Source organism: Rhagoletis zephyria, unplaced genomic scaffold, assembly GCF_001687245.7.
Source record: "Rhagoletis zephyria isolate East Lansing unplaced genomic scaffold, Rhagoletis_zephyria_1.1 Rzeph_scaffold_00589, whole genome shotgun sequence".
Lineage (NCBI taxonomy): Eukaryota > Metazoa > Arthropoda > Insecta > Diptera > Tephritidae > Rhagoletis > Rhagoletis zephyria.
Genome location: NW_016157673.1, coordinates 41,745 through 66,685, shown reverse-complemented (window position 1 = coordinate 66,685; position 24,941 = coordinate 41,745). Strand labels below are relative to the sequence as shown.

Here is a 24,941-nt window from a genome sequence, read left to right as displayed (position 1 = left end):
ATGTATATTGGGTATAAGACCCGGGTAGTTGACTTTAACTGCAATTTCGAAACCCATTTTCGCCACAGAAGTGACTGTGAACCTAATTTTGTTCTGCGCAACATCAAGAAGCCAATCTTCACAGATGGTTCCAAAATGAGCATTGGAACAGGATCTGGCTGCTTTTCTTAGAAACTGCCCTTGAGTTAGGCCTATAGACTTCCATGTCACTGTAGCATATTCAACGCTAATATTCAGGATATCTTCGGTAGTATGTAGTATATCTCTACTGGGTTTCGAGATGAGTAGACGATAAACGGAACTAATATAGTATTAGATCAAGCATTTCAAAGCAAAACAAAAAAAAAAACTACCTTGCGGTTTCTGCTTTCGGAGTTGGGAACAGCTACCAGGTGAACTATACCCTATTCGGAAATGCAGCAATCCAAAGCATAAGTGTCTTTTACTTCTAATCTACAATTGCTGGAAAAGCCCAATTTGTGCAGCTAAGTTCCAATTCGGCATTTAGACATGGTTTCGCATATTCCTTCAATTATAGTTTAGAAATAAATGAGACTGATGCTTTGTTTTGCTGCATTTCCGAATAGCCCCCTAATCTGCACACAATCGTTTTGTCGTGCTTACTCTGGCCACCAGAGCTGCTTGTTTAACCTAACCTAATCTATGACTTATGGGCATTTCCTTTATTCTTAAAAGCATTTAAAATTATCGCTACGAATTTTTGTGCCATTCTCACAGCCGAACTTACTGCCTACGACGAAATAGAAAAGTGTCTTCTTAATTATTACTTAGGCTGCTGTGTACTTATTGAGCAACACTACATTGATCCGTAAACGTATAAGCCTCTTTTGCTTGCTCTTTTCCTACATGAAAATTGGCCTACAGTCATCCTTTGGTGTTGGCGAAGCTTTTAAGCGTCCTGCATGCATATTTTATTAGGCATAAAAACACAATAATCTAAATATTGTACAATGCTACTACTAACTTTTTTTAAGGAAATGAGAACTAAATATTTACCTATTAGCCCCCTAACAAACTGTTGGTTACATTAGACACTAAAACAATCTCAGATAAAGCCACAATAAAAATTTGCACACCACAACAAAAAACAACAAACATAAAACTCCAATTAACTGTATGTAAGCGAAAATTTCATGAAGACATAAAAGTGACAGGCGACCAGATACATATTTGCAACAATTTCCATATAACACACAAACTTGCAGAGCGTCTCACGCAGAGTTGCAGCTCAAACGGTCACTCATTCGGTCATTCAGTCATACAGTCATACAGTCGGTTCCTGATTCACGCTGGCAAGCATTTTGCTGGCATTTACTTCCTTCTACAACCAGCACTAAACTGTGTAACTGTAGTTTGCGGGAAATGTAAAATGTGAAATGAGTATTATGAAATGCCGTAAGCGCACTTTGTGTTACATATGAAGTAATAAACAGAAATGGCTGTATTGTTAGTGTTATTTTTTGAAAAGCATAAGATTATGTTTTAATTTTTTCAAATTTCAATTTTTAATTTATTTTTTATTGGTACCACAAATGCACAAACATACTTGAATTTTTTATCTGTTTTTCATAAAAAAAAAAAAACAAATTAAAATTACATAACTGAAATAAAACTATTGACATTATGTCGCCTATTTAGGTTAAAAAGCTGAATTTTTGGTCTTCAAATTATTTAGCTTTGTTTCATAAGATAATTGGCTTTATTTTTTATTTTTATGTAATGAAGTTTTAATTACAAAATCAAGTGGGTTGAAAATGATTGTACCAGGAAAGCGCTTAACATAATTTGCTAGTTCGAAATGTAATCATTATAAAACGAAGGCAACTAATAGAAAAATATGTAATTTGCACTAAAACTATGACAGTTAAATTGCTAAACGTGTGCTGAACGAAATGCCAATAAAAAATTAAAATTAAAATGATATAAAAAATAAAAAATTATAATTTTTTTTAATTTTTCTTTAAATTTTTAATAAAAAAGCTTTTTGCTGAAATAATAAAATATGGTTGAAAAATTAAAAAAGCCTTGAACGAAAAAGTGAAATGTATATTTTTTAAACTATCATATTTTTTTTTATTTGAAAGTGAAAATGGAATTTTCAGTCTGCTTTAGAATTGTAACCCCATTACAGACGCCAGAATAATAGCAATGCTTTATTTTAAACAGTTTTGGGTATATTTCTTTTGTTAATTTGATGCTTATTATTTTTGTATAGTACTTTTACTTGTACATACTTTTTAAGTGGCTTTGGATTTATCTACGCTTAAAATTGTACTTAGGCTTAATAACCTGGTTGAAATAGATAATTTTTTTGTTAAAAAAAAAACTAGAAAACTAACTTCTGATGTTGCACAAAATAATTTAAATTTTAGCACCTCATTTTTCATTTTTTGTTGATTAAATCAGCATTTCGCGGGTATGTTGCAAATTTTTTTCCAAAAATTTTGCAAAATTTTTCAAAAAGTTTTCTGAAAAGCTTTTCTTGTTTTACTTTCTAAAAACTTAAAAAAAAAAATGTTCTAAAAAATTTATAACAAGTTGTTTGAACTAAATTTCTGGATTTCCAAGTCCCAAAACCAATTTTCAATTTTCCAAATTTTTTTAAAGTTTCCTAAAAGTGTTTTGATTTTTTTTTATTCATTCAAGTTTTCCTAAAGAATGTTTAAAATAATTTTTAAATATTGTATTTTCATCAACAGAATTAAAAAATAGATATACTTGAAAAGAATTGTACTAAAAGTGACTAAATATCTTTACAAACATCTATTATGAACAAAAAAAACATTTATTATGAACTAAATATTATTTCGAAAATATTTTTGTAAATTTCAAAAATTTTTTTTTTCCAAAAAGTTTCAAACATATTTTTAAAGATTTCAAAAATTGTTTCAAAAGTCTTTTCTAGTTTTATAGTTTTCTAGAAATTTTGAGTTTTCTTTCTTTTCTTTAAAAAAATTTCAACATTTTTTGAATAAAATTTTCTTAAGAGATGCTTCAATTTTTACTTTCAAATAAGTTTTATATTTTTTTAAGTTGTATTGGAGTTTTTTTATTATTTTTAATTAAAAAGAAAGACGGTTTCTAATTTGTTTAATGTTCTCATTTAGAAATTCAAAACCGCGACATAGTATTACAATTTTCAAAATGTTTGTTCCAAAAAACTAAAAAGTGTACTAAAAATCTGCACAATATATTTACGAGGCAAAATCTTTCAAAGATCCAATTATAACTTACTATCGAAGTATTAAAATTGAATTTTCGCTTTAATATTGATTTTTGGATATTTCTTCATTTTTTCAATTTTAATATTTATTAACAAATCTCTTTATCTGATTGCCTCCATTTCACCATCTTACCATCCCGTTTATTGTTACATAAATTTTCCGACAAAAATGTGAATTTCATAGTCACAAAGCGTCAGCCTGCCACACCTACTAAAAGAAAAACGGGTAGTATAGCTGAAATATAAAAAGACTTTATCTGGGCGGGCAAGTGTTATGCTACATAATTGTGGCAGTGTTACAGTAGCCGTTTCTTATCAGCTGCTAGCCAAGCAACAAATGGAGCATGCTATAACAGTAACCATTTTCTTACCAAATTGACAAAACAAAAAAAAAATCAATCAAGCCTCTATCGCGGTGACCACTGAAGCAGGAAGTCTTTTGCGAATGGAAAATGCAAATTTTTACTCAACACCTTCAAATAAAAAAATAGCATAGTAATAATCTGAAAATATTAACATAAATATTAATTGGTTCAAATGCACACAAACGCACACACATAAACGAAAAGCTTGTGGCACAGCTATCGAAAAGCCAAAATCGGAGCAATTAAATTGCTAATTGGCGCCAATTGCTGAAAATTGCTGAAAGCGTTCGTTTGCAGATTTCGCTTTTAGCTGCGGTGGGTTTTCTTTTTCTTCTTTATTATATGTAAAAGTGTTTGTAACGAATTTTAATAAACATTTTTTGTTATGCTTCATGTTTAAAAGGATTTTTACATAAAACCTTTTACACACTTTTTTCGTTTTTTTATTTTTGTTTTCGAAATATCGGCAAATTTAATTTTTACGTCATTTTTTTACGGCTTGCAACACTAAAAGTAACACCTACCAAATTTTTAGATAAATAGATAGAAAAATAACAGACAGTAGAATGCTCAAACTATGCCAGTGCATAGACATTTAGGCAGATAGCCAGACAAACATTTGTACATATGTATGTATGTATGTATGCACAGAGTGTGCGACAAATGCGCGTAAAACAAGACAAATAGCAAATAGATGCGAAGATAAATGGTACAACTGGGCGTTTGCAATAAGCAGTGTATGGATTGCAATATCTTATATGTTTTTTTTTTTGTTTTTGTTTGTGGCTATGCAAATAGCTTTTCAATATTTCTGTGTTATTTTGCAACCGAAAGCATATTTACTGTAAGTAGTAGTGGCATACTTGGTTTATGAGATTTAAGACTTGTTTAAGTTTTCTATAAACGACTTCTTTTACATATGTAAGTAAGTAAATATATGAAAAAACAAAAGTTACAACTCTGTACTAAGCCAAGTAAGATAAAGATCAGTGGGTAAAAATATAATTGCGTTCAGAAAGACATTTTTCACAATTGGTGATAAATACTAAATGAAAAAACAACAACACGAGTGAATGCAATTTAAATTTTCTTTATAAAAAGTACTACCTTTTCGGTAAAAAATATTTTCGGCTAAACAAATGCTTTCTATAGTTGTACTAAAAATTCAAAAATGTTGTTTAACCTTTTTTTCTAAGTTCGCAAATAGAAAAAAAGGCAATGTTCGGTTATATTTAGTTTAAACATTTTCCAAGATATACCAAAGAAATAAATTTTATTTAAAAAATTTACTAAAATGGTACACAAATTGCGAATAAAAGAAATTAAATTTGGTTTCATAGCACTGGTTTCTGTTAAAATTCGAAGTTTAGCAATCAATAATTTGCAAAAAACTACAACTTAATTGATTTGCAAAAGTCAAGTAGCATGTGTGCTAAAATTTTTGAGAATAAGAAATAGTAGAAAATAAAATTTAAAAATTTTTTTTTATTTTATTGAAAGGCTTAAGGAAAAATTTTTACGAAAACTTTTTAGTTTTTTTGGTTACATAGTTCGGGTAATTAAAATTTTTTTTAACTTGAATTATTTATTATTTCTCTTTCCGAAAAAAATATTCCAATTGAAAGAAATTAAGGTAAATGTATTACATACTTATGTTAAATCGTTTCAATATATTTTAAGAAAAAAATTTAAATAAAATATTTTTCGTTTCTTATTCGTTTTAAAAATTGTTCTTAATGCCGAATTTCCACTAGGCACTGAATTTACAACAAAAAATTGGTGCCATTTAAAAAATGCCATGTGGAAATGAACTTAATTTATATTTTTTGAGCGCACTGGCATGATTATTTTTAATGCCCAACTTTGTCATTAAAATCTTTGCCATTTAATGCCTTGTGGAAATCCAGCATAAAATACACATATTGCTGTTCGGGCTACATTAAAATTACTATTGGTAGTACCTAGGTATTAAAAATTCGCGACAAATGCCAAATTTAAAAATTCGGAAAACAAAATAAAGGAAATTTATTTTGGAAAATTTTGTTAATTAATTTCACTCTACAAATATAAATAAGGCACCCCAAAAACCAACTAAAATTTTCTGCAATTAAAAAAGAGTTTAAAATTGTGCCTAAATGTGCTGAAAAAATATTAATGGAATAGGTTAGGTTCGAGTGTGCCAAGATGCGCTGTTATAAGGTAAATTTGATTTCCAGTAGAGGAATTGGTATTTCTAGCTGTAGTTCGGCATTTAATAGAATGTCCTCATTGGCCAGCTCGTAAGCTCTTTCGTTACGTTTAAGATCTTTTTGTCCTGGGACCTTATTCAAGTGGATTGTTCTGGCCATAGCTGAACTTTCTATTGCCTCCTTAGAATCTACAACAGGCTTTGATTTTGAAATATTGGAAAGTAGATCCTTTATGACTGCCTGAGTTTGAGTATAAAACTGTCCCGGCTACACTAGGCGGTGGTATCTCTGTCACTTTCCATGTTTTGAAAATCTCAGCTTGAAAAATATCACGGTTTCCGGTAGTTTAATGAACTTTAAGCTTTCCGATCCAAAGCAGTGCAAGGAAAAAGTAGAAAAAAAATCGTCTGGATTATTATTATTTTTTTTTATTTCTTTGTTTAAATAAATTTATCTCTCGGGTTTTTTTTCCTTTGATTTTCACATCACAGCCGAGTAGTACAAAGTAAAAAAGAAAATAAGAAATTATGTTTTTATAATTAACAGCTGCCTCACAGCAATTAAGCTCAATAAACAAATAATTCATTTTTAAATATTTTACACAGTAATTAAAAAAAAAAAAAACAGGCAGCACTACTTTAAAGCAATAGTCGTATGACAGGCCAACGTTGACCATTTAAGTGTCTGCGACAGGTCTGGTTTGCATGATTAATACTCGTAGCACACATGTGAATGCTGTACATATATGTAAGATCAACTAAGTCTAGTATAACCATATACATGCATATGTATATATGTATGTGTATGCAAATATTTATGTTATGCAAGTCAAACAATGCGCATAATATGAATTTCTTTTGCAAGTTGTGCGAACCAAACGCTTCAGGGCATTCATGATTCGGCTACATTAATTACATTCAAATTGGCATATTTAATTGCGTTAAAACACAAACATCAACCTATGCGCATACACAAACACAGTACATATGTGCATGTGCATATTTAGGTCTTTCTGGCATGCTTAAGCTTATCAGCTGCAACAAATTGCAATGAATATGTAAAATGTGAATGAATGAAAGACTGTGGTGCCTTTACTGGTTCTAGACAAAGCAAAAATTTCTATGTATTTAACAAAAAAAATATATATATATATAATAGAAATACAATACTCAGCGGAAAAGCTAATCAACCTTTTAACTTCACCAGTTTTATTCTGGAAATGCAACTTCCAATTCAAATTAATGTTAATACGAACATTGCATTGCTGACAACAGCTAGACACCAACTAAGCTGATTGATAATGGCAGCTAGCGGTTATTGCTTTTATTTAACTAAAGTAAACATTCCAACACATCAACTACTTTTCTGTTAAGAAACTCCCATTTTATTGTTGAGCTCTGCTAGTCATACCCATGATTGATCGCTTGGCTTAGGTTTTATATTAGTTGGCATACACACACCTCCCAAATGCCCTACTCACCGCACTGCGCTCTTTTCTTTACCCACAATCGAATGTTGCGCTATGTAGTAAATTCTCACTTGTATGTATGTACGTACGTAATTAATTTGAATGCGATTACAAAAGTGTTGTCGCTGTAATTAAAACTGGTAGCACATTTTGATTTGAATGAAATGAACATTTTACAAGATTTTGATTAGACAGACGGTGCTGCGCTGTCGACAAGCATATCGTTTGCAATTAGTAGTTTGTACTAACTAATGCTATCTACACTCTACTGGTGAGGCGAGCTGACAAGCTAGTAAGTGTGATGCAAGTGCAAAAACTCAAGTAGGGTTACAAAGCTATGATTGCTTAGGGGGTTTGTGATGCGCCTGGAGATTTATTTTTTCATTTTCTAAAGAGATATATAGCTTTGTAGTTAAAACTAAAAAAAAAGTACTTGGGTTGATTGGATTTTTAGTTAGATAGATTGGCTTTGCTATGACTATAGCGATTTTCGCTGCTCTGTCAACATATTTATGCTCAATGAAAAGCTCTTAATCTTTACCGAAAAATTTTATCTAATTGAATTTAATTCAAAAAATCCGAAAGAAAACCAAGAAAACATCTTCTTTTAGAGTCGTGCTTTATTTTTTTTTCAAATCCTTTTAGATGTACTTTTGAGACAAAAATTAAAAAAAATACAAAATTTTTTTTATTCAAAATATGTTGCGTAGCTCTTAATACATCACCTTATGGTCCTGAAAGTGTTAATATCAGTACTTTTCTGAATTTTCTAAGACCACATACGAACGATATATGCTAAGGGAAGTATTCGTTTGAATTACATGAAGTTCTCAAAGTGTACTAAATATTTAGTACTCATTGTAATGCAATTTAACAGAAATATAATTTCCTTCTGGAATGAAATATACAGTGACTCAAAAAAATATAAGCGTAATCTTTTTCGACCAAAATTTTTTTTTTTTGTTAGTTTTATATAAACGATAATTTTATCAGCTTTAAGCAAAACCGTGTAAATCACAGTTTCAAACTTTATACAAAATTTAGGAAAATTTAACAAATTTTCAACAATATTTCAACTTTTATTCTAAATTTTTAGAAAAGTTTTGGGTATGCAGTTTTATAGCCCATACAATTTTAGTCTAGTCTAGTCTTAGTGCAAGCTCTAAACGGCTAAAAAAATCGAGTTGATTTTTGAGAATTTTTTTTTTTTTGTAACGGATTTTTGCGCTTTTTTCATATAAGTATGAATTTCTTATAAAATAATAACGCAAGTTTTTGTAAATTGCACATGTTATATTAAAAACCTGAAAAAGTAGCCTCAAAAAAAAAGATTTCTAAAAAATCAACGCGATTCTTAGCCGTTTGAAACTTGCACTTCATTAGACTAAAATTCTGTGGGCTATAAAACTGCATACCCAAAAAATTTCTAAAGAATCAAAATAAAAATTTGAAATTTTGATGAAAATTTGTGGAATTTTCCTAAATTGTGTACAAAGTTTGAAACTGTGATTTACACGATTTTGGTTAAAGTTTAAACGATATTTTTATATAAAAAAAAACAAAAAAAAATCTAGCTGTAAAAATATTACTTAAAAAGAACAACACGTGGTTATTTGTTTGAGTCACTGTATACTATTTGGCAAAAATCTTTGCTCTATTTACTACGTCTTCGAAATATTTGGAGATGTACTAAACATTTAGTACTTACACTAAAAATCGCACTAACTGGTTACCAAACTTTAAAGTGAGATATTGCGTTTTCTAGTTTAAAAAAAGTAGTTTTCCTTTCATCGTTTGAACTTAGAAAAGTACTAAGAGTGTACTAAAAATTTTAAATTTCAACCAACTAATATATAGGAGACTGAATTAGTTTCAGTATAAACTTGTGTTATATACTTCATCATTTAATGGATTTTTGATAGTACTGAAATAAAATTTATCTTACTTAAAAAATTAGCAATCATTACTTTATCTACACCACTCAAAAAACTTGGCGAAGTACTAACGCTTAGTACTAAGTAAAATTACGCAAAAATTTAATGCCCCAATTGGCTGATAGGTTGGTTGTTTAATTTATTATCTGCTCATTTTATGTGAAAAGTAAACTGCTTGGAGAAAAATTATTGACCTCTGATGCATTAACTGGGCATTACTAAGTGCTAAAAGTGTACTAAAAATACATTTTTTCCTTACATTTTCTTAAATTTTATTGATTGTTCTTAACTTTGTTAAGACTTTTCTTGGTTTTGAGAAAAAAGTAACTTCTGGTACAGGAACTGAATTTTAAGAGGTTTTCAAAGTGTACTAAAAACTTATCACTTCGTAAAAACTTTAAATAGCTACTTCATTGATTTGCTAAGAAAGGTAGCTTCATACAATATGATTTTAAAAAATTTTAAATTGTACTAAAAGTGTACTGCAACTTGTGTTTCGGGTTACTACATTATAAAATATACCAGATGCGCTCAGTTCTAAATTTACAGCTTCAAAACTAATTGTTTAAAGTACTAACGGCATACTAAAGATTTATTTACTTAAAGGTTAATACTTTTAGAAATATGGCAAATGCATCCGGTGTTAAATTGTATACTTCAAAAACTTTTTCATGTGCTAAAATTGTACTCATAATTGCTCAATTTAAGCTAAATCGCACAAATTATGTACGCATTTTATCAGATTACATGAAGATGTATGTGGCATAAGTGTTTTTTCTAAAAATCTCATTATGCTAAAATCTTTTATGGTTAAGTTCAACTTTAAACAAGCAAAAAAAATTCAAAAGTGAATGAACTGAAGTATCAGCAAAATCTTTCCTAAGCACTAAACATAAGTAAGCCCATTAGAGTCACTTTTCATGCGCAGCCAGTCGCTTGCGGCCTTAATAATTTGTAAATGCCGCGAAAAAAATGGGCATCCAAGTAAAATACACGACAATAGAATGGATGACAATTTTGAATGCTGTCAGTGTCAGAATAAAAGATGAAAGATTTTGAAAAAGCATTGCCATGCAGTGACAAATAAATCAAGATACGCGAACAAGAAAAGAGCAATAAAGAAAAGTGCTAGCGGGTGAGTTATGAACGCTGCAAGCGAAAAGGAGTAAGTACAATATGTTGTAAATGAATATGAACATTTGCGATTAGAAAGGTATACATATTTGCAAATTACAGAAAAATGCTGACAATTTGCGCAGGTGGACAATAATTGTTGAGCTATCGTATAGTTTTCCTGCTTATTTTATTGAAATGTTTTATGAGTTAGAGCGCTTGGATTTTTTTACGTTCGTAGCGCAATATTATGCCTTCTAGCTAGGCAATTTACTACATATGCTGTCACAAAATGTCATTGGCTGTAAAGCTACATGAAAAAAAATGCGAACAAGTACGTAGGCGGTAGAATATTTTTAACACTTTGACGTTAGCTGTGGAAAGTACTTAAGAAATTAGATAAAAAGTAAGCACGATTTTTGCATCATAAATTGTGACCGCTTAAGTGCTTAAGCCATTTGTTCTTTTGCCTCGACGTACATGAATTCATATAGTGCCATCTTACCTTCTACCAACAGCCACCTTGTCACTAGCTGTCATCCACTCTATTGACTGCATGCGATTTGGCATTTTGTTATGATTGTCACGTTAAACTGCCGCGAGTAGCTTAAGAGCTGGTAATATGTTAAACATATCAACAAAAGATCGACATCAACACGTGACGGGTGGTTAAGAAAATGAAAAAAAAAACTAACATAAAACGAATACAAAACGAATTTCTGCTATTTTTTGCAATAAATTTCGTTGACAAATAGTGATGGCAATATAATGCCGGCAATATGTTGCCGCAATTTTTATCTGTATGGGGCGTTCCATACCAGAATGGACGGGGTTTACACTTTATGTGTTTGATTTGTTTAAAATTTTTAGGGTTGATGAATAAACATAAAATAGCACATAATAAAGCAAATATTGAGCTTGATTAATACATTTTTAAAAAGTTTACAGTACGAAAACTAAAACAAATCGATTTAATAGCTTTCCAATTATCTGGAGAACGAGGTGAGGAGAAAATTTAAAAAAAAATCACACATACATCAAAATTCTCTATAAAAAGAAATATTAAAATTTTATTTTTCATAAAAAATTTTTCACATACAAATTTTTTCATAAAAAAAAATTAGTTTTAGTTAGGTAGCTCTGGGTATTGCGCAATATCAAAGTATAGTATTACGGGGTACACTCTACAATAATTTGAGTTATGAGTTTTTTTTACACCGATTTAAAATTTAAAAATGTTTTAATTTTTTTTTAGATTTTGTGAGTTTGCAGTCTTATAGCCCATTAAGTTTCAGTATAACAAAGTGCAAGTTTTAAGCTACTGCCAAATTTTTATGCCGACGGCTTTTTGCACTTTTTTCTTATGGAAGAAAATGCGCAAAACCGTTTTCACAGAAAATTTAAAAAAATTAACGCCAGTTTTGCAATCGCTTAAACTTGCCTATAATTTAATGGGCTACAAAACTGCATACTTACAAAAATTCTAAAAAAATTTTTTAAAATTTGTAAATTTCATTTTACTCAACTTACTCAACTTCAAATCATAACTTAAATTGTTATAGAGTGCACCCCGTACTACTATACAAAAATATTGCGCAATACTCAGAGCTACCATTGTGATTTTTTTTAATTTTTCGTGAGATGGCATATTTTCAAAAACAAACATTTTATCAAAAAATTTGTATGGAAAATTTTTATTCAAGAAATTTTTTTTTAAATATTTTTCCTCACCTCGTTCTCCTGATATGTTTGTTTTTGTTTTTGTGCTGTAAAGTTTTTAAAAATGTATTAATCAAGCTCGAATTTCATATTCAGTTATTATTTACGTTTGTCCATCAACCCTAAAAATTTGAAACAAATCAAACACATGAAGTGTGAACCCCGTCAAATTTGGTATGGAACGCCCCATATACACTAGGCGACAAATTAAAGTGTACACCTTGTTTTAAAATAATATTCACAATTATTTTCATGAAAAATTTTTGCATTAACTATTTATGAAAATATAGCGAGTTTTGTTTTGCTTTAAATACGAAAAATATTGTATTCAAATATTTTCAAAATACCTGAAGAAAATGGCTTTAAGAAGTTTTTTCCTCTGCTTTAAAATAAAAAGAATGGACTTAGCAACTTTCCACTCTAAGCTAGCGATAGTTAATTCTGTATATTATTGTATTATAAATCATATAAACCAAAGTTTCATGCTTTATATAAATGGGCTATACTTTCATGAATAATTAAAGCAAACATTTTTTAATACAAATAGTTGTGAACAAGGTATACACTTTCATTTGTTGCCTAGTGTAAGCACATACGTTCAAACATGCATATGTATGCACCTAAGTCACACACAATTACTATGCTACCGGCTACGCAGCAATATAAGTATTTACGCATACATATTTCACTGTCATCTGCGCGCGCAAATAGCCGCCAGATTTGTGGTTGAAGCGCTCTTTCTTGCCATTATTTTCGTCATTTACCATACAACAACAAAAACGTTGAAACGCCATAGCAGCTATTGAATGTCAAACACGCCCAAATGCTTGCAACTCACTCAATTACATAGCCCGGTATAGCTGTCGGCAGTTTTTAATCGCTTTTACGCACATTTCTCCTTCCCTACCCGCATCGCCACCCTCCCTTCAGATCCCATTCGTCTACTTATATACCATTTTTGTTTTGTCTTCTTGCCTTTACAGCCAATGTCAGTTTGTGCTTTTTTGTTGTGTGTCATAACAACTACTAAATGGACACTTAAAGATATGTTGTTAGCGCGGAGTGAAGACCATCTTATTATACATATATGCCGTCTACTGCTCCACCTGGTCCTCTGGCCGGCCACCCGAGTTTATGTCACATGTCTTGATATGCGTGTGCGAACATTGAACTCGAAAGCGCACATCGAGAGACTCTAATTTTATTAGCAACTTTTAGTTTGGGCATTTCCAAGCTGACGTGATGTAACATTTGTATGATAAAACGTTAAAACATAAAATGAAAAAGTCAAAATTAAAAAGAAGTTTTTTCTATACTTGCATAGTAATTAAAATTCCCTTTATTCGGTCAAAAAAATACGATAGCTGTACTAGAAAGCAGCCAAATTGGCGGTAGACCTTCGGCTGGAAACGCCCATTTTCTTTCATTTGATCTTTCTCCTTGTTGATTTACTCACACGTATATTTTTACACTATTTTTAATAAAAAAAAAAAAAACAAATACCTTGTTGCGTGAACTTACATAACAGCGTTGTTGTTTTTATCTCGACATTTTCACTCATTGAAATGAGTCGCGCAGGCCAGTTCGCTACTTAAGTCTTTCATTGAAATGCAAGTTCGTCGCTTAAGTCTTCGGTAATGATATGGATCCACTCGAGTTGCTTTACCTTGCATATGTAAGGGTCGTATTTAAATGAAATTCTATTAAAACTGAATATTAGCGAGAAGAATGTGTACTAGGCTTTAAAATTTTAGAAAAAGTTAAACAAATTGCGTTGCTTGTTATTAAGAGTAAAAAATATTGTTATTTTTATTTGGATTTGTGAATTATTAACCAGATGGGGTGCTGCTTCACTTCCTTAGAGTAACAATAAATATTTATTTATTTGTGCTTGCACTAAATTGAATAAAGCTTGCTTTTATGTGACTTAATTATTTTACTTATAAATTTCTAAAAGGAAATTTAATCTCTAGCTTTTCTTTTGTCACCCAAGGTACTTCTTTTGACCCATACCAAAAATTACTGAGTACTCAACTTTTTACAACTTTTTACCAATAGCCTGAGGCTCATACATGTATATTAGGCCTACATATGTATGTATGTATACATGTATTCACGTTTGAATATCGCTAACAGTAATCACACAACAATAAAACGCACTTTGCGTTCACTTTTAAAAGTAAAAAAAAAATTAATTTCCTGCCTTGAATGCAAACTCATCACTTACATACATAAGTATATATATGGGGCGTTCCATACCAAAACGGACGGGGTTCACACTTCACTTTTAGGGTTGATGCATAAACAAAAAAATAAAAAAAAAATAAAAAATTAACCCCAGTTTTGTAATCGCTTAAAACTAGACTTAAATTTACTGGGCTACAAAACTGGGTACTCAAAAAAGTTCCAAAAAAAAATTTAAAAATTTGTAAATTCGTAATGTGCTCATTTTACTAAAAAAAAATGCATAACTTAAATTATTGCAGAGTGCATCCCATAATACTATACTTAGATATTGCGCAATACACTGTGATTTTTTTTCAATTTTTTCTGGGATGGCATATTTTCAAAAACTTTTTTTTTTTTCAAAAAACCTGTATGTAAAAAATTTTTCAAGAAAAAAAAACTTAAAAATATTTCTTTACATAGAGAATGTTTATGTGTGTATGTGTGATTTTTTCAAATTTTTTCCTCGACCCGTTCTCGAGATAGTTGGAAAACTACTAAATCGATTTGTTTTTGTTTTTGTGCTGTAAAGTTTTTAAAAATTTATTAATCAAACTCAAATTTTATATTTATTTATTGGGGTGTATTCTTGTTTTCGTACGAATCGAAAAGCATAAAATTATCCCATCATTTTCTATACGAAAATTTAAAATTTTCGATTCGTACGAAAACAAGAATACGCCACATTATTTATGTTTATTCATCAACCCTAAAAATTTGAAACAAATCAAGCACATGAAGTGTGAACCCCGTCCATTTTGGTATGGAGCGCCCCATATACATGTGTACATATGTATTGGAATGGGAAGTAGTTTTCAGAAAAATCAAAGCATGCCTTTTTTCTTGAATTTGATTGCTTTATATATTTTCCCACAGCAATATCTTCTAAGTGTGCGACCATGAAAAGCTCATAAAATATTTAGCTGATATTTGTCTGATTTATTGGCATTAAAACCCTGAGGCGGCGAAACGTTTAATTCATATTGTCAGTGAGTGACATAAAGTACTTGCGTGCGAACGAGAAGTTACTTACTTAACTTTATATTGTTCTGTAAGATCTGACTTTAACCGTCTCAGTTTGCACTACATACATCTGTAAATGAAAAAAAAGTGATTGGTAACTTTACGAAATACGGAAGTCAATTTTTTTAGTCTTTGAGCTCTAAGTTATGCCTCCTGTTAAATACAAGTTGGTAGTTGAAAATATTTGGTATTTTACACTGATAGTTTATTTTTAATTGCTTTGTTCTTATTGCTAATGATGTTGTAGTTTTAGTTAGTGTTTTGTGTTTCTGATTTAGCGGCAAGAAAATTTCGATTTTGTGTGGAGAGTCTTAGCAAATGCAGCCATTAATTTTTAATTTAGATCATATTTGGAAGAAGGAAAATACTTTAATTAAATACATACATATGTATGTATATATATGTACACTGGGGTGGCCCAAAAATACATGCGGGAGAGGAAAAAAGTCTAAAAAGTCAAGCTCTCGCCCCATAGGATTTTTCTAAATGAAAAAAAGAATACCCGAACTTTTTGGTTAAAAAAATTATATTTAGAGCTGCGTCAAAGCCAATGAAGTTTTCCATCTATTTTATATGAAGAAAAACATGTTTTCGTAAAAATGGTATAGAATTCTTGAAAAACAATATTTTCTTAAGGGGACTTCCAATTACATTACCCATTTTTTATCTATGATATTTAGAATTATAATTTTTTTATGGAAAATACGGTTATTTTTTCATTTAGAAAAATCCCAGGGGGTGAGAATTTAGAATTTTGATTGTGTTTTATACCACCCCAATGTACACACCAATAAGCTTTTAGCATTCGAATTTGTACTTAAAGTTTTAAATCCTGGAGCCTTTAACTTTTTTTTTTCAAAGTGCCACCCTAGTGTCAGTTAATTAAATTTGGCCAAAAATCATCAAACGTTTGCAAAGGAAGAATTTCGATTCGATATATAAGAATATCAGGCGCCGGGCAACATTTCTAAATTAAAACTAAGCTGCAAAGCTTTTTGCAACAAAAATTTAGCTCAAATTTCATTTTTTTTTTTAATTTGACTTTATACTTTATACTAATATATTAATTTTTTTTCCACTTGCCTATGCCACAATCAAACTATCTCAACTACCAACCAAATCTCACAGCCATTTAACCCAACAATTATTTGAGGTCGCCAAATCAACTCTCAATTAAATGTGAATTAATCGCGTCAATTAGCCAATTATGCGTCAATGGTGCACATATCTAATGCATGTTTGGCAGCCTACTCTTTACCAGCGGTCACACTAAGTTTTTGTTTTAAATATTTATTTGAAAAAAATATATATTTTTACAAGGATAACCACGCTATCATACATTGACTTTGACAGTTGGCCGACAGAAAACAAGCCGAAAAACAGATTAAGGCAAAACAACAAATGAAGAAAAATTAAATCAGTTTAACATTGTAGTAAATGAAAATGAATGTAGCATGCCACACAAATAGCCATATTTTCAGAGTTTTGTTTTTCAAGTAACTCACATTGAACTTGTTGCTGTTGAGAATTCTGTTGTGCAATAAAATTATTGAAATATGACTTAGTCTCAAATTACCAAAAAAAAAAAACTAAATGTAAGCTACATAGCGAGCAAAGTTTAAGAAAAACATTGCATTTAAATGCGTTTTTTATTATTTTCAAGCAAACAGCCTTCAATTGGCATTATTCTTATGCCATTGGCCACGCACTTTTATTGAAATACAAAGTGTTATACTTCGAACTAATGCCAAGAACTTGTTCTAGGCCGTCGACGCTGCGGTGGCTGGTGGTGGTTAGCTAGAACGAACCACTAAGGCCAATAGCAATGGCTTAAGAATTTGCTTAAGATGCAGCAATACCGCGCACTTAAGCAGCCTAAGACTTCAGGTGTAGAAATACTCAAAAGATTTTTGCCACCTTCAGTGCCGCAGCTTTGCTGGCATACAAATATCTTTAGCTAAAGTGTTCGCAACCGAAAAATAAACTTCATTCAACGTATTTTCAATGTTAAAATCAAATCAACAAATGTTCTTTCTTTTTTTCGTTGCTGATCTCCTACTTCTCATACATGTATCTCACCAATCCCCTTCAACACCACGGCGTATACGTAACATTTGGTACATAGAACTTGTTCTAAGTCGCTTAAATTTTAATTGAATTTTTGTTTTTTTTTCCCCTCCACACTCATGCTGCGTTAATTCATATTAGTTAGTGTTCTTTAATCTAGCAATTTCATGGCTCTATTGGCCGGTTTCAATGGTCAAAGTCAGTTAGCATGTTGGCGTCCTAAAAATGTGGACAAAAAAACAGCGAAAATCTTTGTTTTTGCACAGATTCTTAGCCACTTTTGTGCAAATAAATATTCTTTATTACACATGCAGAAAATTTAAAGTTTCATACTTGGCCTTTCAAATAGGCTTAAGCTTTTTCTTGGTACCTGCGAAGTGTTGAAATGTATAGTGAACGCCCCACAGTGTGGAACCGTTCGACGGCTACTGTGCGCACTATGAGAAGTCTTGAAGTTTTTAAGTATATTAAGCAGCTTGTATTTGTTTAATTTTTATGTTTTTTTTTTTATTAGAATTTTTGCTTGAAATGCACCTAAATATAATTTTGCCTAATGCATCTTCACACCTTCTTTCAAATATCTGGCCCTAAACGCTTCCAGATTTTGCAAAGTGCTGCGAAGCAAATAGCGACAAGATCTGTAATTCAACATCTTATTGCCAAGTTTTATTGAGCTTTTATTGCGCACAAAATTTGTATACAGCCAATCAGACAATGTATGTTTTAACGCCTTCTATGACTTCTACTTACTACTAGTCGCTTAGCAAAGCCACTATTGCACATCTATGTACATATTCGTACATATATTTTGCTTTTGTTCGACTTTTGGCACAAGCGCTTTTTTTTCATCTTCGTTTTCGTCTTAAATTTCTTTATTAACGCTTATAAACTTGCAAACATTTTTCAGACAACTATCGCAATAGCCCGTAATGCAGCTCTATGAAATATTTCCCAATCCCAAATTCCAATTTTGATTAATTAATTTTCTTCGATTGGCAAATATTGTATGCGACTGTAATTAGCGGATTTGCATAAATTGGAATCGTGTGGCATATTGGGGTTTCAACTCCACTAAAAGTAGCTTAAAATTTGCAAGTGTACATGAGTTATGAATCATTTTGATGTGGTATTATTAAATAATAGACGTCGTGAATATTACTCATGCCTTTGTTGAATTCTGCAGAATTTTGTGCTTAATTTTGCTTTAAATAAGCATGATTGTAAAGTCACTAAGGTATACAAGGAGTGCTAAAAATACAATTTTACTATAAAAAAATTACTAAAAATCGTTGTCGCAAAAGATATCTACTTTTATCCCCAAAAAAAATATTATTGTCAAAAGTTAATAAAACATTTTGAATAAAAATTGAAAAAAAAACTCTAATTGTTTTCTTCAAAAAAAAATTTGTTTACCCTAAAATGATTTTTTTTATAGATTGCTAAGGAAAATCAGATTTTGTGCTTCCGATTTTTTTTTGCGCCGAAATTCCTAAAATTAACACGTTTTCTTGCTTATATTTTGACTTGCTAACAGTTTTCCACTATAGCGGGTCGCTCATAAAAAAATTACTTTAGCCCAAAAATGTGATGTCTACAGTTACCTTTTCCTGAATATTATATATGGAAACTTTCTTTTTTGCGCTTTTAAATTTTTTTTGCCGTACCAAGTTAAACTGTATCTTTTTAAACTTGGTAGACAGGTAATTTTGTAAAATTTTAATTTTTTGTCCCAAAAATTTTATTCCATCTCAAATGGGAGGAGAGCATTGATTGGAATGGCATTTTTATTCGGAAAGTTGTTTCTGTTCTTTTTTTTATTTCTTTGCTTGCAAGTTCTTTTCATAGCGCTGTCACAAATTGTTTAACTTCATGGCTGTATTCCTGTGTCACTTCTTTCATTTCAATGCTACTTATTACAAATCATAGAAATGACTACTTACATTTTCAACAAAAATTATTCTTGGGTTTAGTAAAATTAGAAAAACATATATATGTATAATGGTATAGCAAACAAACAAATTGGGACAATTGTGTTATTATTGGAGCACATACAACTTTTTCAAAGGCTGCTCAGAAATGTGGTTTAGGCCAAATACAAAAGTACAAATAAATTTTTGCGTCGTACAGAAATTTTTTGGGACAGAAGAGTCTCCACTTAACTAATTCTAGTAAAAAAAAAATGATTTAGGGAAATTTTTGGGACATGTTTATATACTTTGGGATAGCACAAAAGTTTCACTTTGTTGTAAATAACTAAAAACTGTATTGTATGGAATTTTGCATTTGTCCCAAACCACAGTTTTGAGCAGTCTATCAAAAAGTTGTATTTTCCCCAGCAATCACACTATTTGATATTTTGATACAAAACTGTGCAGAACATAATATTTTTTAAATACTGCTCAAAAATGTGGTTTGGAACAAATGCACAATTACATACAAATTTTTGGGACATACAGAATTTTGTTGAGACAGCAGCTGGTAAAAAATTAGATTTAAAGACCTTTTTATCTCCATTCGGGGTCATATTTGCATAGTTTAGGACAACATATTTCTTGTGAGAGTGGTATATGTATTACGGGACAGCTTTTTTTTTGTTAGATTGATGCTAATTTAAAATTTTTATTCAAAAAAAACTCAGTTTTGGGACATATAAGCATACATTCTTACAGTTATTTTTGAAATATTTACCAGCTAGGGGGTTTAGTCAAGACTGCTAATCTTTAAAAAAAAAAATCCTAGTGTAATCAAATCAAACGACTTAAGCAACGAACTTCACTGCGATAAATGCTCTATAAGCCAAGCACTAAGCATTTTATACCACTAATAAACTTGGTTTTGCTTGCTTTATCACTTAAATTTTTTCAAATGATAATGAACTCATTGAACTCATTTTCTTCCTCTTATTGACCTTAGTTCATTAATCAAAAGGCTTTTGTGGCATTAAAATGGCGTTCAACTCGACATTCAGCAGCTCAATTTCAATAAATATATGCAACTGTAACACTTCGCATGCAATTATGCAAAAAAAAATATAATAATAAAGCAGCAAATAACAATAACAGTTGTCTAATTTTCTGAAGATAAATTTAAATCGCGTGAACTGAGCTAAGTAATTAATTTATTTATGCGTTCTTTTATTAATTGCTTGGTGCTTATTTTTTTCGCTGATTACGGTTGATTTACGATTTTGAATAAGCCAAGATTATTTCACTTTAATTTTGAAGTTCAGTGCTAAGCGGAAAGATTTGTAAATTGGTTTTTTGCAATATTTGTAGCAGCTGATATATTTGATTGCGTATTGATTCAGAGGAATGGGTGAACGATTAAAGATATTAAATTTTGAATGACTGTGTTTACTATGAAAAATATTAATAATTCGAGAAAAATTTGTATTGCCCCACAAATTTCCCGCCCTACTCTTTCGATATCTATTTTTTAATTTGAACTCTATATCTCAAAAGCATTAATGCAAGAATTTTTAGAAAAAAATTAATAATACACAAAATAATGTAAAATAAAAAACCTCAAAATGCAAATCTAGCTAGCCTGCCATTCGCTGGCAGGAATTCACATTAGTTTGATTTGAGTAAATGTAAAAAAACATACATTATTCGCTGACTTCATTCTATGCCACTGCCTGCTTTTTACTTTTCAGTTTTTGCTATTTGCGTTGGTATTTTTAAAAGCTGCCAATTTTTTAATTAAAGGCCTAAAGCCGCCACTAAACTAATTTGTTCATACTGATAGCTTCGAGGCAAATGAACACGAAAAAATTTAGAAACATTTTTGGTGAGCTTTTTCACAAAAAAAATGTCATTGAACAATTTGTAATTTCAAAAAAAAAATAATTTTTTTATAATTTTTTTTTTTACAAAAAATATTTGCGAAATTGAATGCATATAGCATAACGTTTCTTGACCACTCATTCGAGCTTAAAAATTGTATATATGTATATAAAATATTAGCGTTTTTTATTCTGTTTTCTCTCTCTTTCCAAGCTTTTAGCAACTATTTGGCCATTCATTGATCTAATTTTTTCATTTACCCAGCAACAGTATCGGCGAAATGTTCATGTCAACTAGTCCAGCCTGCTCGCTTGTCTACTAATCTGTCTGCATGTTGCAAGTTTTATTTTTTTGCCTATTTTTTGAAATGTATTTGCCTGCCTGTTCAGCGATTGCTTGGACAAATAGGCCACCACCGCCACCGCCAACTAGCGTTCCACGAAATATTGTGTGACACCAAAGGCAATAAATTACTTTGTGACACTAGATTTACATTACATTTGCTGAATATTTTTTTCGATTTCAACAATTTTTTCAACTTATTTATTTTTTTTTAGTAAAATTTTAAGTCATTTCTTCGTTAAATAGTTCCCGGAATTTTTTTTTTAATATTGCCTGCACCGCTTGTTTACTCAGGGCGTGTCGGTCTAATCAGCCACCAATTCTTGGCCCCACAGCACCTTCTTATATACATATATACATATTTATGTATGTATTTAATGCCCATTCTGAAAGCCTTGGTCGAATTTATTGCTTAAGGTTCAGCTCGAGTGTTCACAGAAATGTTTATAGTTGGCGGCAAAGCCAACCAAATGGAATAGAATTAACAGGCAAATACCTTTCATTGCAACAGCGTGGACCTCATTATGTAAGCGTTGCAAGCATTTGGCTAATGAAAAAGGACAATACAATGGAAGTACTAAAATGGCAAATAACACTTAACTATTTATGTATTTTACTTTAGCTTTTCCAATATGTTTTTTTCTACTAGGTTGCTCGTTTTTTTTGTTTTTATTCACTGTCCTTTCCTGCTTAGTGTTGTTATATCTTTATAAAAAAATACTATTACCAAGCAAATATTTGTTTTTTTTTAATCAGCCAACTACCAAGTTCGTGTCTTAAGTCTTTTATATTTGCTTAGATATTTTACCTGAATCAGCTTCTAAGTCTTTTGTGTAAACACTTTTGTTGCATAAACAATAAAATTCGCAATAGGCGTTGTCGCAGGCGTGTGTTCATGTCACTGCAATGTATCGTTTCGCAAATGCGCTCTGACACCTGATAATTTGTGCAGTTTTCCAATTGCTTTTTTCATTACTTCATTTTTAGTTTTAAATTTTTTGCCTTTCGTTTTGCACTCATATTGAAAGCATATTGTTAGTTTTTGTATGTTTTATGTATGGATTTAAGTGCATATGAATGTGTGTGGTTAGATGATGCACACTTACCTGAAATAAAAGAAAATAACGTTAGATAACTCAGAAAAAATTCTTCAACAAAAAATATGCAGTGAAGGAATATGGTTACTTCAAAGTGTTTATAAAACACATATCTACTTAGATATTAGTTTTTAATGACTAACTGAGATTTTAAATTTTTTATTAAAATTGAAATTTTTCCAAAATTTAATTTTTTTTCAAATTTTATATTTTTAGTATTTTAAAAACATTCCTTCAAAAATTTATAAATTTTAAATGCATTAAAATAATATTTTTTTTAATTTTAAAATTTGTCCCCAATGGTTTATAAGGCCATGCTTTCCATAAAACTCAAGCAATTTCTTTTTATTGTTTACTTAACTATAGTATGTTTTTGCTTTTATGAAAAAAAACATGCGAAAGTCTTAGTCTTTTAAAAAAATGTTTTTGTAAATATTTGGACGTTTAAAATCTCAGAATTGTAGGTTTGTTAAAACTTTAAATTTAAGTTTTAATATAGAACAATTAAATATTTTGTCTATAAAACTCGATCATTTTGCACTGTCTACTGAGGTTATCAATTTTTATTTTTTAAAAATCATACATTTTTTAAATAGTAAACCTTTTAAATTTTTAATTTTCACGGTTCCAAATTTTTCAAGATCTTCAAACTGCTAAGCCTGCAGATATTTTAAAAGTTGAAATTTTTTAAAATAGATTCATACATATTAAATCCAAAAAAAAAATACAGCTTTTGCTTGCGAGTAACTTTTTAGAAATGCGTGCTTCAAAATATTATTTTTTTATCTTAAATTATTGAGAAATTGTAAATTTTCCGAAACTGCATATTTTACTATTTAGAATTATACCATTTTTAATTTTACTAACTTTTTTAAATTCGCAATTGTGCATCTCTTCTAAATTCGAGCAACTATTAATTTTTTGTAAATTTTTTTTTAATGCGTTTAATTACAAAAAAATATATTAAAAACAAAAAATTGCGTAAAATGTCACTAAAAAGGACCAGTAAATTTTTTTTTTATTATTTAAATCGATGTTTATCAAAATTATGCTAGTTTTTAGAAAATTTAAAAATACGAAATTGGTTTTAAACGCCAATTTCAACTTTCAGCTTTTTACCTTCTTAGTTAGTTGTTAATTTTTTAGTAATAAAATATTTTTTTAAACTTTCTTATACTGTTTTTAGATACAGTTTTTCAATCTTATTTTCACTTTTCTTTAAAAATAAGTAAACTTCGTCTGTGTCATCTACAACTTAAAAATAAATAAATAAAAGTTGACGCTTTACTGCATACTTGAACAACTCAACCTGAAACAGAAATTTATAAAATTGAAGTTCAAGTTGAAGAATGCACAGGCAAAAAAAAAAAAAACAAAATAAAGAACAAAAAAATCTGTAGTAAAAAATTTAACAACGCACAAAAAAGCTGGCGAAAAATGTTCGACAGAAAGAGTGTTGATGAATAAAAATTAAAAATAAAACTTAAAATTCCGACGCCAAGCAAGACATTAAAATATCAATAAATATCAAAAGTATAGCTACAACCATGAGTGCTAATAAATAAAAAATAGCGGAGTACTTAAAAATATGAAATACAAAGAAGTTTAGGTTGCTGCTGCTGAATCATGTGCCCATTATAAGCAACCAGTTAATTATTTGCTTATTGTAAGAGTATATTGTCATAAAAATGTACAATTGGCAAAACAAATTACAAAACTTTAATTTTTTTGGTAAGCATGCACGCTTACGTATGCGGAAGGTGGCATCATTTAGAGTTCATTTGCCTTGCGCTGCATGAGTGCAGCGTAGCGGCAGTTGGATGACTGACTGCACAGCTAAAGGAATTTATTTATGGCAATAAACATTGAATGACAATTATATTGTTTATGTAATGAGAAAAAAATAATAACTTGAAATTGAAATGAATTTATTAAAAATATGGTTTTTAAATAAGTTTATTGCTCACAGCGCTCTTACACGACTTTTTTGTATCTACTCTTATATAGCATATATTAGAAGTACCAGAAAAGTAGCATTTACTGTATGCTATTAGCAAAACAAAAAAATATCGCGTATACGCACCGTCTGTCTGTATAATAATACGTTTCGAGCAACAAATAAACATTAAATTTTCTCTCTATTTTTCTTCTTCCTACAGGAGGGTAGCATTGGACATGAAATGGTGATAAAACCGCTGCCACATGAGCTGAGTCCAAATCCAGACGCAGCACACCACATTGTCTACAAACGTGATGCACAACCACTGGAGCACCTAAGCGATTTTGGTGAGTAGAATAAACGAAATGGAATGGTAATTCTGCATCAAAAATTATTTGAGACAAAGAACAAAAAGGCAATGGAATTGTTT

General features: G+C 30.2%; 1 protein-coding gene across 6 annotated transcripts in view; it reads left to right on the top strand.

Annotated features, from left to right (window-relative positions):
* sona (sol narae metalloprotease) overlaps window positions 1–24,941 on the top strand; it is a 167,435-nt gene that overhangs the window by 102,458 nt on the left and 40,036 nt on the right. For all 6 annotated transcript variants that reach the window (XM_017612925.1, XM_017612923.1, XM_017612924.1 and 3 more), the window contains exon 5: window positions 24,732–24,858. In XM_017612925.1, the coding sequence (XP_017468414.1) occupies window positions 24,732–24,858 (127 nt within the window). The remainder of the gene's footprint in view (window positions 1–24,731; window positions 24,859–24,941) is intronic.